At 36.2% G+C, this 15,426-nt stretch overlaps 2 protein-coding genes across 2 annotated transcripts; one reads left to right on the forward strand and one right to left on the reverse strand.

Annotated features, from left to right (window-relative positions):
- Positions 1-405: 405 nt before the first annotated feature.
- GCK72_000128 (uncharacterized protein) lies at positions 406-3,461 on the forward strand (the record flags this gene model as incomplete). Its single annotated transcript, XM_053722286.1, has 8 exons — positions 406-482; positions 555-770; positions 824-956; positions 1,017-1,136; positions 1,181-1,452; positions 1,500-1,614; positions 2,989-3,260; positions 3,305-3,461. The coding sequence occupies 8 exons, from the start codon at positions 406-408 to the stop codon at positions 3,459-3,461; spliced, it is 1,362 nt and encodes a 453-aa protein (XP_053590931.1).
- On the reverse strand, positions 2,920-7,439 carry GCK72_000129 (uncharacterized protein; the record flags this gene model as incomplete). The annotated part of the gene is made up of 9 exons (XM_053722287.1): positions 2,920-3,125; positions 4,125-4,285; positions 4,330-4,601; positions 4,746-5,027; positions 5,382-5,597; positions 6,390-6,743; positions 6,788-7,100; positions 7,153-7,365; positions 7,432-7,439. The coding sequence occupies 9 exons, from the start codon at positions 7,437-7,439 to the stop codon at positions 2,920-2,922; spliced, it is 2,025 nt and encodes a 674-aa protein (XP_053590932.1).
- Between the last annotated feature and the right edge of the window lie 7,987 nt (positions 7,440-15,426).

Below are 15,426 nucleotides of genomic sequence, written 5' to 3' on the forward strand. Positions count from 1 at the left end.
TGTATGCTCGAAATTCTAACTTTTCACTAGTTTTGAACCATTTTCTTCTGGATTCCTGGCTATTTTTAACAGAATTCAGTTTTTCACTCACTTTTTACTCAAATATTTTGTTTTCATCGATAAAGTTCAGTTTTCAGTACAGTTCAACTAACGCGTGGGTATTTGTGTATCCAGATTCTACAATTTTTGAAATTTCAATGTTTTCTTGAGTTTCGGAGCAATTCATGCAGTTTATTTCAAGAGTTTTGAATGCAGGAGTTGACCATGAAAAACTGCGGTTCTCTCCTTTGGATTGGACTTCAGGAATAGGGGGAGATCGATAAATGGTGTGTTTGCACACGGATAGTGCGTCCTTCAGTCAGAATTACACTCTGCTCAACGTACTCAACTATTGATTCTTGCCGAATGAGTTCTATAAAGTTGTTATCATTCCCTTTTCTGATATTCTCAGAAATTGTTCGTTCGATGGGAATTATGGAGATGTAAGTCTTTTTCAAGAAAAATCAATCATTTATAGAAGATATATTTCAAATTTTATCTTTTTTGTCATTCAGATTCGAACTGTCTCAAGTGTCACGTCGGGCACTGAATTACCTGAATCTAGCAAGAATATCAAAACAGATGGTTAATGTTGTCACTGGACAGAGGGATGCGATTTCTTTTTTTAACACTAATAATCCAACAGAGAATGAACTCAGAATTCATTTTCTCAAAACATCTGAACCGATAATTGGCCAAATCAAGGTGAACAATGTTTGCATCAATGTTTGGTTGGTTTCACAAAATCCTGTTTGACTCAAAAACTAAAACCTGTGTATTACAGTGAAAGAGACGGAAGTACAAAAACTATTCGATGTAATTCTAACCAATTCGCATACGGTCTTGTTCATATGATGACACATTTCGACAAATTATTCTATCGAATGGAATACGCTATTGGAATTAAATTGAGCACAGTGAATTTAATAAGAGGGATACTGTGCCATTCGATTTTCAAAAAATGCCTTTATATGCAGATCCGAGGAGACGGAGAGATCTTATCAAATGGAGACTGTGAATATCTACTGGAAACGACTCGGCCAACTCTTGGAATTACAATATTCAACAAATTGAGTCCTGATTTTAATTACAAAAAGGTGAGTACAGTTTTTGAAAGAGTACTATTCACATCATTTTCTAGATTCTTCATTTCTCCCGTCTCCGTGTACCGAATCTGGGAAAAATGCCTCTGGAAGACTTGAAGGCGTTGGATAGTGAGATTGCGAATCTGGGGAATCACCAGTTCTCTGAAACTGATATCAATGAGTTCCTCCATCACTGGATTAAGGGAAATAATGGAAAATTGAGACGACTGAAACTGGATGGATTCAAAGAAGCACCAGATTGGGATATCTTATTGAAAGACATAGTTTATACGGCATGGAATACAAAAGAGAGAAAAAGATATTACAAGTGAGTTGTCACCTCAAATACTCAACTGTTAATTTCTCTATTTTTAGATCAAAATACACTGACGAAGTGGAAACCATCAATTGTGAAAATGGAAAGGATTTCATGGACAAGGATGGACAACTGGCTACTGTAGTTCATCATTCAGAATTCTTGGACATTTTGGTTTGGAATGACAGATTCCCAGAATAATTCTTTAAAAAAATTATATTTCTAACGAAATCCAGTTTTTTAAATACTTTTTGCTCAAAACTCTATTGAAAATCCGAATATCTTAAAGAATCGCTTGAGATACACTAGAAACCAAGGCTTCACTATCAAATGGGTCAAAATTTTGTGATTTTTAACTTTTTCAGATTACATATTCCCGAATAAACGTGTTTGCCCAAAATATTCAATACTTCTCCTCACACTGATTCCGATTGTTGAGCTTTTCTGAAAACAAATAACAAAGACAGTCTTTCAAGCAGCTCTGCTAGTCAGTCACCATCACTCTCACTACTCTACACCCCCCAAAATCTCTGTTGACGCCGTGGACGATCCGCGCGACGTGCAAACGACGTGTTTGCAGAAGAAGACCACATTGGCAGCAGCCTCCTTGCCATCTCACATTCGGCTATTGATTATGTTCCTTATTTTCGCGCAATGAGTTCTATAAAGTTGCTATCGTTTCCTTTTCTCATATTCTCAAAAATTGTTCGTTTGATGGAGATAATGGACATGTGAGTTACTGTTGGAAAATTTGAGGTGCTACAATATTCAAGGTTGAGAATTGTTGTGATGCTCTTATAAATCAGCCTATTACACATCTGGCTTTTCAGATTCGAATTGTCCCAAGTGTCTCGTCGGATACTGAATTGCCTAAGTCTCGCTAGAATTCCTGTTCAACCGATTACCGTTGTAAACGAGAGTCCAGAAGAGATATTTTTCTATGATGACGACAGTCGCACAGAAAAGGTATTCGTGATTCATTTCCTTCAAAAACCTCAATCGATAATTGGTCACATGAAGGTTAACAATGTTTGCATAGATGTTTGGTCAGTTCTGAGAAGCTCCACCGAGTCTCATAAACTAAAACACTGTATTTCAGTGAGAAGGGCACAGAAGAGCGATTAATTTGTTGCAATTCCAACCAATTTGGATACGGTCTTGTCCACTTGTTGACACATTTTGACAGAATATTTTTCCGAATGGAAATTGCACTTGGAATCGAACTGAGCACACTGAATACTATGAGAGGAATACTGTGCCATCCCATTTTTAGAAAATGTTATTATATGCAGTTTCGTGGGAAAACGAGACATTGTCGAATGAGGACTGTGAATATCTATTGCAGAAGACTCAACCAAAGTTTGGAATTACAATATTTAATATATTGAGTCCTGACTTTGACTATAAAAAAGTGAGTAAGGTGAGATAGATTATGGAGTTTGGCTACGTCATTACCCAATATCGCAGTACATGTGTAGATCAAGCGATTGAGTTTTCGTACCAGTGGGAGTCAGAGGATCTACTTCGAGAGATTTCCCCTTTTTTCAGATTCTTCATTTCTCTCGTCTCCGTGTACCAAACCTTGGTAAGATGCCTCTGGAAGACTTGAAGGCGTTGGATAGTGAAATTGCGAATCTGGGGAATCACCAGTTTACAGAAGCGGATATCAATGAGTTCCTCCATCACTGGATTAAGGGAAACAATAGAAAATTAAGACGTCTGAAGTTAGACGGATTCAAAGAAGCTCCAGATTGGGATGTTCTTCTGAAGGATATCGTTTATACGGAATGGAATCCAAAAGAGAGAGGAAGATATTACAAGTGAGTTATCAACTAAAATACCCAATTAATATCTCAATGTCCAGATCTAAATACACGCATACAGAGGAAATAATCGATTGTGAGAATGGAAGGGATTTCAGAAACAAGGATGGACAACTGGCTACTGTAGTTCATCATTCGGAATTCTTGGATTTTCTGGTTTGGAATGATAGGTTCCTAAAATACTTCGGAAAGCGCTAGTTGATTGGATCAAATCTCAATAATTTGAACTTTCTTAAACATTTTTCACCAGGATTTTAACTCCGGAGTTAACTCCGCCCACAAGTATCACTTTTCCCGGAATTTCAATTTTCTCAGTTTTTTCAACCATTCTTCTTTGGGTTTTTGACTTGTTTCTTATAATGTAATAAAATGATAAATATATGGATATATGGACGACGCCATATCCGAGTTGGGTGGAATTACAATTTATGATTTTTCGTCCTTCTTACTGTAATTAATAGATTCGATTTTTGGATGCGAAAAAGGAATTCTTCTAAACCAACCAAACATCAATACACACGTTGCTCACTTTGAATTGACGTGTATTCGGTTAAGGGGTGTATTCGGTTGAGGGGCTATGGTAAATCCCGAAGGACCCGACCCACCAGCATCCGCCAAATAACCTATCACGATGAAACGTCCAAAAGTATCTATTTACTAAGAATCAATTTCCAAACTTAAGAAAAAAGCGAAATTGGCGAGGTTTGTGAGGTCGCTCAAATACATGTAAAATTCAAATGTTACAATTTTATTATATTTTAAGCAAAAATGACCAAAACACGGGATTTCGTCAGAAATAACCGAAAATCCCAAAAAAAAGGTTGACAAAACAGTGCAAAATTTAAATTTCAGGTTTTTTACCAAGGTTGAATTGGTGGGATAACTTTAGCACCTTCTCCTGCCAAACCAGAAAATCCAAGAATTCCGAATGATGAACTACAGTAGCTAGTTGTCCATCCTTGTTTCTGAAATCTCTTCCATTCTCACAATCGATAGTTTCCTCTGTATGCGTGTATTTAGATCTGAACATTAAGATATTGATAGGGTATTTTAGGTAACAACTCACTTGTAATATCTTCCTCTCTCTTTTGGATTCCATTCCGTATGAACGATGTCTTTCAATAGGATATCCCAATCTGGAGCATCTTTGAATCCATCCAATTTAAGGCGTCTCAATTTTCTATTGTTTCCCCCAATCCAGTGATGAAGAAATTCATTGATATCAGTTTCTGTGAACTGATGATTCCCCAGATTCGCGATTTCACTATCCAACGCCTTCAAGTCTTCCAAAGGCATCTTTCCTAGATTCGGAACACGAATGCGGGGGAAGTGAAGAATCTGGAATAAGATGAGTCTCTTAAAGTGGATAATTCTAATCCTCTGACTGATTCCAACCTACGAAAACGTAACCCGCTGAGCTAGAACCGTCTAAATCCATATTCCAGAATCTCCCCATTTCCCGACTGTTATCACTAGACTCACCTTTTTGTAATTAAAATCAAGACCCAGTTTGCAACAAACACTGATTCCAAGAGTTGGTCGAGCCTTCTCCAATAGATATTCACAGTCCTCATTAGATAAGGTCTCCGAGTCTCCTAGAATCTGCATATAATTGCATTTTCTAAAAATCGAATGACACAATATCCCTCTCATAGTACTCAGTGTGCTCAATTCAATTCCGAGTGCAATATCCATTCGATAGAATAATTTGTCAAAATGTGTCAAAATATGAACAAGACCATACCCGAATTGGTTGGAGTTACACTGAATAATTTGTTTAGTTGCATCCTTGCTACTGTAATAAACTTTTTTGAGAAGAAATTATTCAAAACTGACCAAACATCAATGGAAATACCGTTCACTTTCATCTGACCAACTACTGGCTGAGGTGTTTTCAGAAATTCTATAAGGAACACCCTTTCCGTATAGCTTCTATTGAAAAACATTATTTTATCAGCACTTCCGTTCGCAATATTAACTGTTTCAACTGATATTCTGGCTAGATTCAGGTAATTCAGTGTGCGACGAGACACTTGAGACAATTCTAATCTGAAAGGAAATATACTAAATCCTTTAAGAGTTCCTCGGAATTAATGATTTTTCTTGAAAAATACTTACATCTCCATTATTTCCATCGAACGAACAATTTCTGAGAATATCAGTAACGGAAATGATAGCAACTTCATTGCATTCAGGAATCAGAAGGAAAATCAATATTCGTTTGAATGCGTTTATTTCTGGTGCAAAGACGCACTCTACGTGTGCAAACACACCAATTATCGATCCCAGAATTGCAATCTGAAGAAGAGAGCAGCAGTTTTTCATGTCCGATTCCTGTACCTAGTTTAAAGATTGATAAAAATTGAAATTCTTCGAATCCCATAAACCAATACATTTTTCAGCGTCCCCAGGAAGACACTCTCCACTGATCGACTCTCAACTTCATGTTTATTTTGATTTTCAAAATTTCACTCTTTTCACTTTCCGATGTTCCATAATCCCCTATTATCCTTTATTGATATCTTTGTTAACTTGTATGAGTGAGACCGTAATTTCCATTCTGAAAAATATGACACTTTTTCCCAATAAAGACAATCTGAATTTTCGAAATCTTCAGCTAAAAATCAATCAATTCATTTCCTTTTCTGAATGTCACTATTGGCACGATAAGCGTCTTGCAACCGCGCTCTACCGAAACCGAAAGAAAATAGTGTGCGAAATTGAGAGACTCAGAGAAAAAGAGGCATCTTTCAAGGGAGAAACACGATCCTTCAGCCCCATCTACGTCCACATCTGGAATTTCTCAGGTTAGTGGAGCAAGACATTTGTATTTTAATTTTTGTTGGGAAAAAAAAGCAGCAGAACGGTAAATTTAATTTGAAACTTATGATATAACTTATTTAGAGAGATTCCTCTTGAGTTTTCTGATTTCTCAAAAACAGCCAGAAATCGAAAAGGAAAATGATTAAAAGACTGAAAAAATCATTTCGAACATTCAACACAATTAGAATTATTTGAATTATTCTGGGAATCTGTCATTCCAAATGAGAAAGTCCAAGAATTCTGAATGATAGACTACTGTAGCACGTTGCCCATCCTTATTTTTGATATCTTTTCCGTCCTCACAATCGATAGTTTCCACTTCCTCAGTGTATTTAGATCTGAAAATAGAGAAACTAGGAGTTGAGAATTTAAGGTGACAACTCGCTTGTAATATCTTCTTCTCTCTTTTGGATTCCATTCTGTTGAAACTATGTCTTTCAATAGGATATCCCAATCTGGAGCATCTTTGAATCCATCCAATTTAAGGCGTCTCAATTTTCTATTATTTCCTTTAATCCAGTGATGGAGGAATTCATTGATATCAACTTCCTTGAATTGGTGATTCCCCAGATTCGCAATCTCACTATCTAACGCCTTCAAGTCTTCAAGAGGCATTTTTCCTAGATTTGGTACACGAAGGCGGGAGAAGTGAAGGATCTAGAAAAAGTTGTGGATAGTAGTCTTTCTAAAACCTTACTCACCTTTTTATAGTCAAAGTCAGGACTCAATTTGCAAAATATAGTGATTCCAGTGGTTGGCTGAGTCTTCTCCAATAAATATTCACAGTCCTCATTTGATAATGTCTCATTTTCCCCGCGAAACTGCACGTAATCACATTTTCTAAAGATAGGATGACACAGTAACCCTCTCATTGAATTCAGTGTATTCAGTTCAAATCCGAATGCAAAATCAATTCGGTAAAATATTTTGTCAAAATGGGTCAACACATGCACAAGACCGTATCCGAATTGGTTGGAATTACAATGAATGACTTTCAGCCTTGCGTTCTTTTCACTGTAATTCACAATATTAAATCAAAACTCAAACTGAGTCATTTCTAACTAACCAAACATTAATGCGAACATTGTTCACTGTCATCTGATCAACTACTGGTTTAGGTGTTTGAACGAAATGAATCATGAAATTTTCATCTAGAGGGCACTCTGTTTCACGGATACATATGACAGCAGGAAAGCTCGCTACTTGAACAGTTTGAACCCGAATTCTTGAAAGATGCAAGCAATTGAGTACGCGACGAGACACTTGAGACAACTCGAATCTAAAAATTAAAATTGAAAAATATAGAGAAATCTATTTTTCCTGATTTTTCAACTGCTAGACTTACATTTCCATTAACCCCATTGAACGAATGATTTCTGAGAATATCAGAAAAGGGAACGATAGCAACTTTATAGAACTCATCGAGCCAGACAGAAGAAAAATCAATAGACAAATACGGTCGAACAGTTAGTTCTGCCGTGATGACTACGGCCAACGGGCACTCTGCGTCTGCAAACACTCCGTACACAGAATTTCCCGATTCTAGAGATACTGACACACTCGTTCAATATTCCAGCTTTATTGATTTTTGAACTTGTCAGGACTGAGACTGTTGTAGCGCTCTTACATCTGTGAAAATATTGAAACTGTCTTTAGTTTTTAATTATGAATTATCTTTTTGCAGAAACCTGGATGGCCTCAAAGCCGCTTCTGATCACCTCGACTCCCTTCAAAGAAGTACAATAATTGTACTACAATTCAATTATAATTATTGTTTTCTTTCTTTCATCTATTTCTGACTCGGTGTCTCTTTCTATAAGGTTTGTTTGCATCTAAATGTTATGTTTTTTTTCCAGATGAAACATTTCTTGATTTTTTCTCTCATTTTTCATACTTTCTGTCTCGACTGTCCTTTAGGTCCTCTTTTTTTAAATACTTTTTTCCCGTTGAAAAATGAAAATTATGAAAATTCTCTTCCTTTTTTGTTATATTTATTCTATTGTTCTATCAATACCAATGTTTGATTATCAAAATTTTCTAGAAAGCTTATTGTGTCTATTCCCGCAATTATCTTGACAAAATAACTCTAAAACTCATTGAATATTCCAGGAAACTGCAGCACCTTTGTCGCCGATATCTTTAAAAACTAAGATGGTTGTTTAAATCGATAAAAAATATCTGAAAACTGAATATTTTAATGTCAGTCACATAATTTTGTCGAAATTCCAACCAAAAATCATCCAGAACTGGTGTTTTTCCTTCGAAAATTTCACATTCTGTAATTCTCGCGAGATTGGTTGTTGAAAACTGCAAGCAATTCGATTTCCTGACTTGAAATACTCATAACAAGAATTTCTAGCGATTTTCATCACTGAAAACTTGATTTTCTTCAATTTTCGACCGAAAATGAGCTGGAAAACACATTTTCTCATCGAAAACTGCTTGAAAATTATCTGATTTTTGAAATTTTCAGCTAAAAACCGTTTAATTCGTCTCTATTTCAAAAAATCTCTCTATTCCGAGAATTCGATGAAGAAAATGTTTTTCTACCTGAAAAATTGTGCAAAAATGTTTTTTTTCAGAGTTAAAAACCAATTTCTGACAATTTTCAAGACAAAAATCGACATTCTAAGCTGAAAATCATGATTTTCAGACATTTCTGAACTTTTTCCCTAAAAAATAACTCAAAAACACCAATTTTCAGCTTTTCCATATCATCTCGACTTGAATTTTGCAACCGCGCTCCACCGAAACCCAAGAAGAGAGTGTGAAGAACGGAGAGACGCAGAGAACGAGAGCGATGGATTACGGTGGAGAGAAGAAGTGCTGATTTCCAATTTTTTCCCATTTTTATCGCAAATTTGTTATTTTTCGAATATTTCACCCAAAAATTAGCAAAAAAATCGATATTTTTATCTGAAAACTGTAATTTTCAGTCTGAAAATCGACATTTTCCATCGGAAAAGTGAATATTTCCAACCGGAAATCTGAAAAATGTCTGTGTCTCTCACTTCCACACACTCTTTTCTCACTGTCTCAATGGAGCGCGCTTGCTATTCTCATCATTTTTTCAGATAGCTCAAAATATCTTCAGAATTCAAAAAATCGTTCAGTTTAAAGGAGATCCACAGATTGGTTCGAAGGTCGAACCAGTCTGGCTAATACAGCATATCTTTTTTGGTTAAAAAAATGAGAGATGGGTGATAAAATAATTTTTTTCAGTGAAAAATTTCTGAAAACCCGATTTTCAGATAAGAGACTCAAAATTTCTGGAACTCTAGATTCATGGTGTATTGGGTTCCCAATGGGGCCGCCTAGAATAGGGTTACTGTAACGTTGCCTCTAATGTTGAGCTAGAAGTCGTCTGGGGCACCGTCGACGCGTTCCTAAAAAACTGAATCCGGCGAGAAATGAGTCTGGCGCGCTCTCGGCGCTTTCGCATCGAATAATCGAGACTTCTGGAGCGCTAACGTTGAATTTCCAAAATATGAGCTGGCGCGTTGTCGGCGCGTTTCGAGTTCAGCGGAATTCAGTCAGAATCCGCACAAAATAGAAGGAAGCGGGCCTGAAATTTCGAGAAGAATTTTATATTCTCAGTTTTTTTTTGGCGATTTTTGGATTTTTTGTAAAATTTTCAGAAAAGAAAATGTTGCAAAAAATTGTAGTGAAAATGACACCCTATTCTAGTCGTTCCGGCTGAAAACGCGCCAACAGCACCCCCGATTTTACGATTTCCAGAAATTTTGAGTTCTCAGAAGGCGCCAATGGCGCGCCTGACTCATTTCTCGCCGGATTCAGTTTCCAACGCGTCGACGGTGCCCCAGCCGACTTCTAGCTCTGAGGCAATGTTACAGTAACCCTATTCTAGTCGATCCAGTTGAAAACGCGCCAACCGCGCCCCCGATTTTATGATTCCAAGAAATGTTGAGTTCTCAAACCGCTTTTCAGAAATTTTTCACCGAAAAAAAACCATTTTTTCTCAAAATTTTTAAAAATTTGATTTATTTTATCACCCATCTCCTCAATTTTTCACCAAAAAAAAGATATGCTGTATTAGCCAGACTGGTTCGAACTTCGAACCAATCTGTTGATCTCCTTCACCACGTAGAGGTTCAGCATAATAAGAAGGAGGAATTTCGACGGAACTGAGATGGGATTTCGGAAAAATTAACTTTTTGGTTATTTCTGATTATGTCTATAAAATAGTCGATGAAATGACTATTTGAGAAAAAAAACAGAAAATATAGTAAGCGCGCTCTACCGAAACGAGTAAACAAGTGTATTTCAGTAGAGCGCAATTGGGGAATTCTGATAGAAAACAAAATTTGAAATTTTAAGATTTTTAGGCCATAAATCCAAAAAATTCTAATTTGGCCTAACTTTCCACCGCTAGAAAAACCTAGTCCCCCAACTTCTCATTTTTTGCTAATTTTAGATAGAACATGCTGGAAAATAGTCAATTGAGATGGATTTTTCAAGTTCGAAAAAAAACAACTCAAATCCCAACGCTATTGCTAGGAATTCCAAAACCACCAATATTCCAAAAAGAATGAATATTTGAAGCGAAAAATAACTGAAATTTTCGGAAATTTATGACGAATTCTCTCTAAAAAACTGATACTTTTGACAGAAATTTTTTTTCGAAAACCATCGAAAGCGTTTTAAAAGTTTTCAGCTTGAAAATCAGATTCTCCGACAGAAAAATCCATTGAAAATATGCTTAAAATCACATTTCATCTGAATTTTTGTATCGAAGAATCAGTTTTCTCATCGAATTTTCCGAATTCAAAGTCATTTTTTTGAGCAGAAACTCATTTTTCGACGATTTCTGAATCCGGAGTGACGACGATGACTCGGTGAGTGATCCGATTAGAGAGGATTCGAAAGGAAAGGCGGATTTGAAGACGGCGACGATGTTTGAGTGTATGCTGAGAAAAAGGAAAAGAAGCTGAAATTTCAGAGAATTGGAGGCAATTAGAGAGTTTTCCGAGCGGAAAAATTGAAAATTAATAGACATTTTTGATAGAAAAACTGAATTTTTTGCGAAAATTCGAATTCAATCAAGAGATTTTCCAGCTGTTTTCATCAGAAATACCAATAAATTATCGGTTTCCCACTCTAAAACTTCTCAAAATTGTCTCCGAAACTCTGGAATTTCAGCTTTTTCCCAATTTTCCAGCATTCTCCTATCCCAATCGACTCCAATCACATCCTGTCGCCCTCTCCAATAGCATCGAATCCCGATTCCACCGCTTCTCGGTGTCTTCAAATCCGCAGCCATCTGAATCGTCCATTCGACTGAAAATATATAATAAATTTCAATCTTCTCTAATCGGATCACTCACCAAGTCATCGCCGTCACTCCAAATTCAAAAATCATAGAAAAATGAGTTTCCGCTCAGAAAAATGACTAAAAATTTCAAAAATTCGATGAGAAAACTGATGTTTCGATACAAAAATTCAGAGAAAATGCGACTTTTTGCAGATTTTCAATGAGTTTTCGATCGGAAGAGCAGGTTTTCAGGTTGAAAATTGGTTTATCACCGAAAACTGAAACATTTTGTGCGTTTTCATCTTGAAAATCAGCTTTTCCTATCGAAAAATCCATTTAAAATCTGCTAAAAGTCACATTTTCCCTGAATTTTCGTATCGAAGCATCAGTTTTCTCATTGAATTTTCGGATTTCAAAGTCATTTTTCAGAGCGAAAACACATTTTTCGAAGATTTCTGAATCCGGAGTGACGGCGTTGACTTGGTGAGTGATCCGATTCGAATGGATTCAATGATGAGACGGAGACGATGGCCGAGAGATCCGAATGATGGAAAATATGAAGAGTATGCTGAGAAAATGGGAAAAGAAACTGAAAATTCTGAAATTTGAAGACAATTGGAGAGTTTTCCGAGCGGAAAAATTGATAATTCATCGATATTTTTGATAGAAAAACTGGATTTTTTGCGAAAATTCGAATTCAATCAAGAGTTTTTCCAGCTGTTTTCATCAGAAATACCAATAAATTATCGGTTTTCCACTCTAAAACTCATAGAAATTGCCTCGGAAACTCTGGAATTTCAGCCTTTTTCCCTATTTTCTCAGGTTCCAGCTAGTCCAATCGTCGTCTTCATCACCAAACACATCCCGTCGCAATTTCCAATCGCATTCTCCATTCCACCGCTACTCTACGTCCCCCTTCTGTAACCATCTGAATCGTCGATTCGACTGAAAATTTTTTTTAATTTATGATATTTTTTCAGTGAAAAAATATCATAAATTTCAATCCTCTCAAATGGAACCACTCACCGAATCATCGCTGTCACTCTGGATTCCGAAATCTTCGAAAAATGAGTTTTCGCTCAGAAAAATGACTTTGAATTCCGAAAATTCGATGAGAAAACTGATGCTTCGATACAAAAATTCAGAGGAAATGCGACTTTTAGCAGATTTTCAATGGATTTTTGGGGGTACTTGATTTTAGAACTCGGAAAGATAGAACTGCAACAAAATAAAACTGCAACAATATAAAACTGACAAAAATAGAACTGAACAAAATGGAACTGCGACGAAATGGAACTGCACAAAATGGAACTGCTACAAAATAGAACTGCTACAAAATAGAACTCTAGTTCGATTGGAGCGCGTTTGCATTCATGACTTTTTAGAAGAATTAGAACCAATTTTCGATGAGAAAAGTCGAGTAAAAACACTTATTTTATGGAGATAAAGTCTTTGTCTATTTAATAGTCAACGAAAAACTGAAAAAAATTTTATTAGACAAGCCCAATAAGCATTTTCAAAACCAGTGGTAGAGTTCTATTTTGTAGCAGTTCTATTTTGTAGCAGTTCTATCTTTTCGAGTTCTATTTCGTGGAGTTCTATTTTGTAACAGTTCCATTGTGTTCAGTTCCACTTTGTAGCAGTTCTATTTTTGTCAGTTATATATTGTTACAGTTTTATTTTGTCACAGTTCTATTTTTCCGAGTTCTAAAATCGAGTACCCCCGGATTTTTCGATCGAAAAAGCTGATTTTCACGTTGAAAACTGGTTTATCAACAAAAGAAAGCGTTTTGAAAGTTTTCAGCTTGAAAATCAGCTTCTCCGATCGAAAATTCATTAAAAATCTGCAGAAAGTCACATTTTCTCTGAATTTTTGTACCGAACCATCAGTTTTGTCATCGAATTTCTTTAATTCAAAGTCATTTTTTTGAGCGAAAACACAGTTTTTGAAGATTTTTGAATTCGGAGTGACGACGATGACTCGGTGAGAGATTCCATTTGAATGGATTCAATGAGAAGACGAATTCGACGATGAAGACGATATTCGAGGGATCGGAATGCCGGGAAATGGCAAAAAAACCGAAATTTCAGAGATTTGACAGCAATTTGAGGGTTTTAGAGCGGAAAAATTGAAAATTCATCGATATTTTGACTGGAACAACCGGGAAATTGGAATTTTTGGACGATTCGATGTAAAATTTCTCTAGAAACCACCAAAAAGTCATCGAATAGCGGAAAACTCCAACTTTCCAGCTGTTTCAGTCAAAAAATCAAAGAATTATCAACTCTGCTCTAAAATGCTCCAAATTATCTTCAAACCTCGGAATTTCCAGTTTTTTCCTATTTTTAGCATTCCGATCCCTCGAATATCGTCTCCATCGTCGAATTCGTCTTCCCCTGAATCCATTCGAATCGCACAGCTCATCGGATCTTCATCAACATCATCTGAAACTCAAATTTCAATTTTCGAGCGGAAAAAGTGTCGAATCTAACATTTCATTCCAGATTTATACTCTTTTAGACGGGTTTTCCTCTCAAAAACTAGTTTTCGCTGCAAAAAAATCATCAGAAAACCACTTTTTTTGGGGTTTTGAGTGAAAAACTGTCAAAAAGAGTATAAATCTGGACAAGAAATGTTAGATTCGACACTTTTTCAGCTCGAAAATTGAAATTTCAGTTTCAGATGACGTTTATGAAGATCGGATGAGCTGTGCGATGCGAATGAATTCGAGAAGAATACAGATTTGATGATGAAGACGACAATTAAGGGATCGGACTGCCGGGAAATGGGAAAAGAAACTGAAACTTCAGAGATCTGAAGGTAATTTGAAGGGTTTTAGAGCGGAAAACTGAAAATTCATCGATTTTTTGACTGGAACAACCGGGAAATTGGAATTTTTCGACAATTCGTTGCAAAATTTCTCAAAAACCACAAAAAAGTCATCGAGTCGCCAGAAAACCCAATTTTCCAGTTTTTCCAGTCAAAAAAGTGATAAATTTTTGATTTTTCCGCTCTAAAAACCCTCAAATTGCCGTCAAATCTGTGAATTTTCAGATTTCCTCATTTTCCCGGCATTTCGTCGCCTCAGTCTCCTCAAACCCATTCGAATCGATCCATCGCTTCTGAAATAATAAAAAATGATCATTTTTATCAACTTTTTATCAGAGAAACCCTTTCCGACACTCCATTCCATTCGAAACCAACTGAATTGTCCATCCGACTGAAAAAATATCATAAATTTCAGTCATTTTTACTACAAATTACCTCGAAATCGTCCTCACTGCCAGCTCTTTTTCTTGAAAAATCTGAAAATTGATGAGAATTGCAAGTGCGCTCCACTGAGACAGTGAGAAAAGAGTGTGTGGAAATGAGAGACGGAGACATTTTTCAGATTTCCGCTTGGAATTACTCACTTTTTCGATAAAAAATGTCGATTTTCAGACTGAAAAATAGAGTTTTCAGATTAAAATATCGATTTTTAGCTAATTTTTAAGTGAAATATTCGAAAAATATGATAATTTTGCACTGAAAATTGAGGAAAACTTGGAAATCAGCTCTTTTTGGCTAGCCGGTCTCCACTGAAACCCATCGCTCTCGCACTCTGCGTCTCTTCGCCCCTCACACTCTCTTCTCGGGTTTCAGTGGAGCGCGGTTACAGAATTTGAGTCAAGACGATAGGAAAATACCGAAAACTGGCGTTTTGAGTTGTTTTTTTTCAGGGAAAAATTCAGAAATATCTGAAAATCTTGATTTTCAGATTGGAATGCTGGTTTTTGAATTGAAAATCGTCAGAAATTAGGTTTTTAACAGAACAAATTCAATTTTTTCACTCAAAACCCCCATTTTCTCGTTCGAATTGTCAGAATTGAGAGATTTTTTGAAGTAGAGACGAATTAAATAGTTTTTTGTCAGAAATAAGACGATTTTCATTCAGTTTTCGACAAAAAAAATGTATTTTTCAGCTCGTTGTTGGTAGAAATTTCTAGAAAATCTGGTTTTCAGTAGTAAAAAATCGCTAGAAATTCGTGTTATAAGTATTTCCGGTCGGGAAATCGAATTTTTTGCAG

Source organism: Caenorhabditis remanei, chromosome I (genome assembly GCF_010183535.1).
Source record: "Caenorhabditis remanei strain PX506 chromosome I, whole genome shotgun sequence".
Lineage (NCBI taxonomy): Eukaryota > Metazoa > Nematoda > Chromadorea > Rhabditida > Rhabditidae > Caenorhabditis > Caenorhabditis remanei.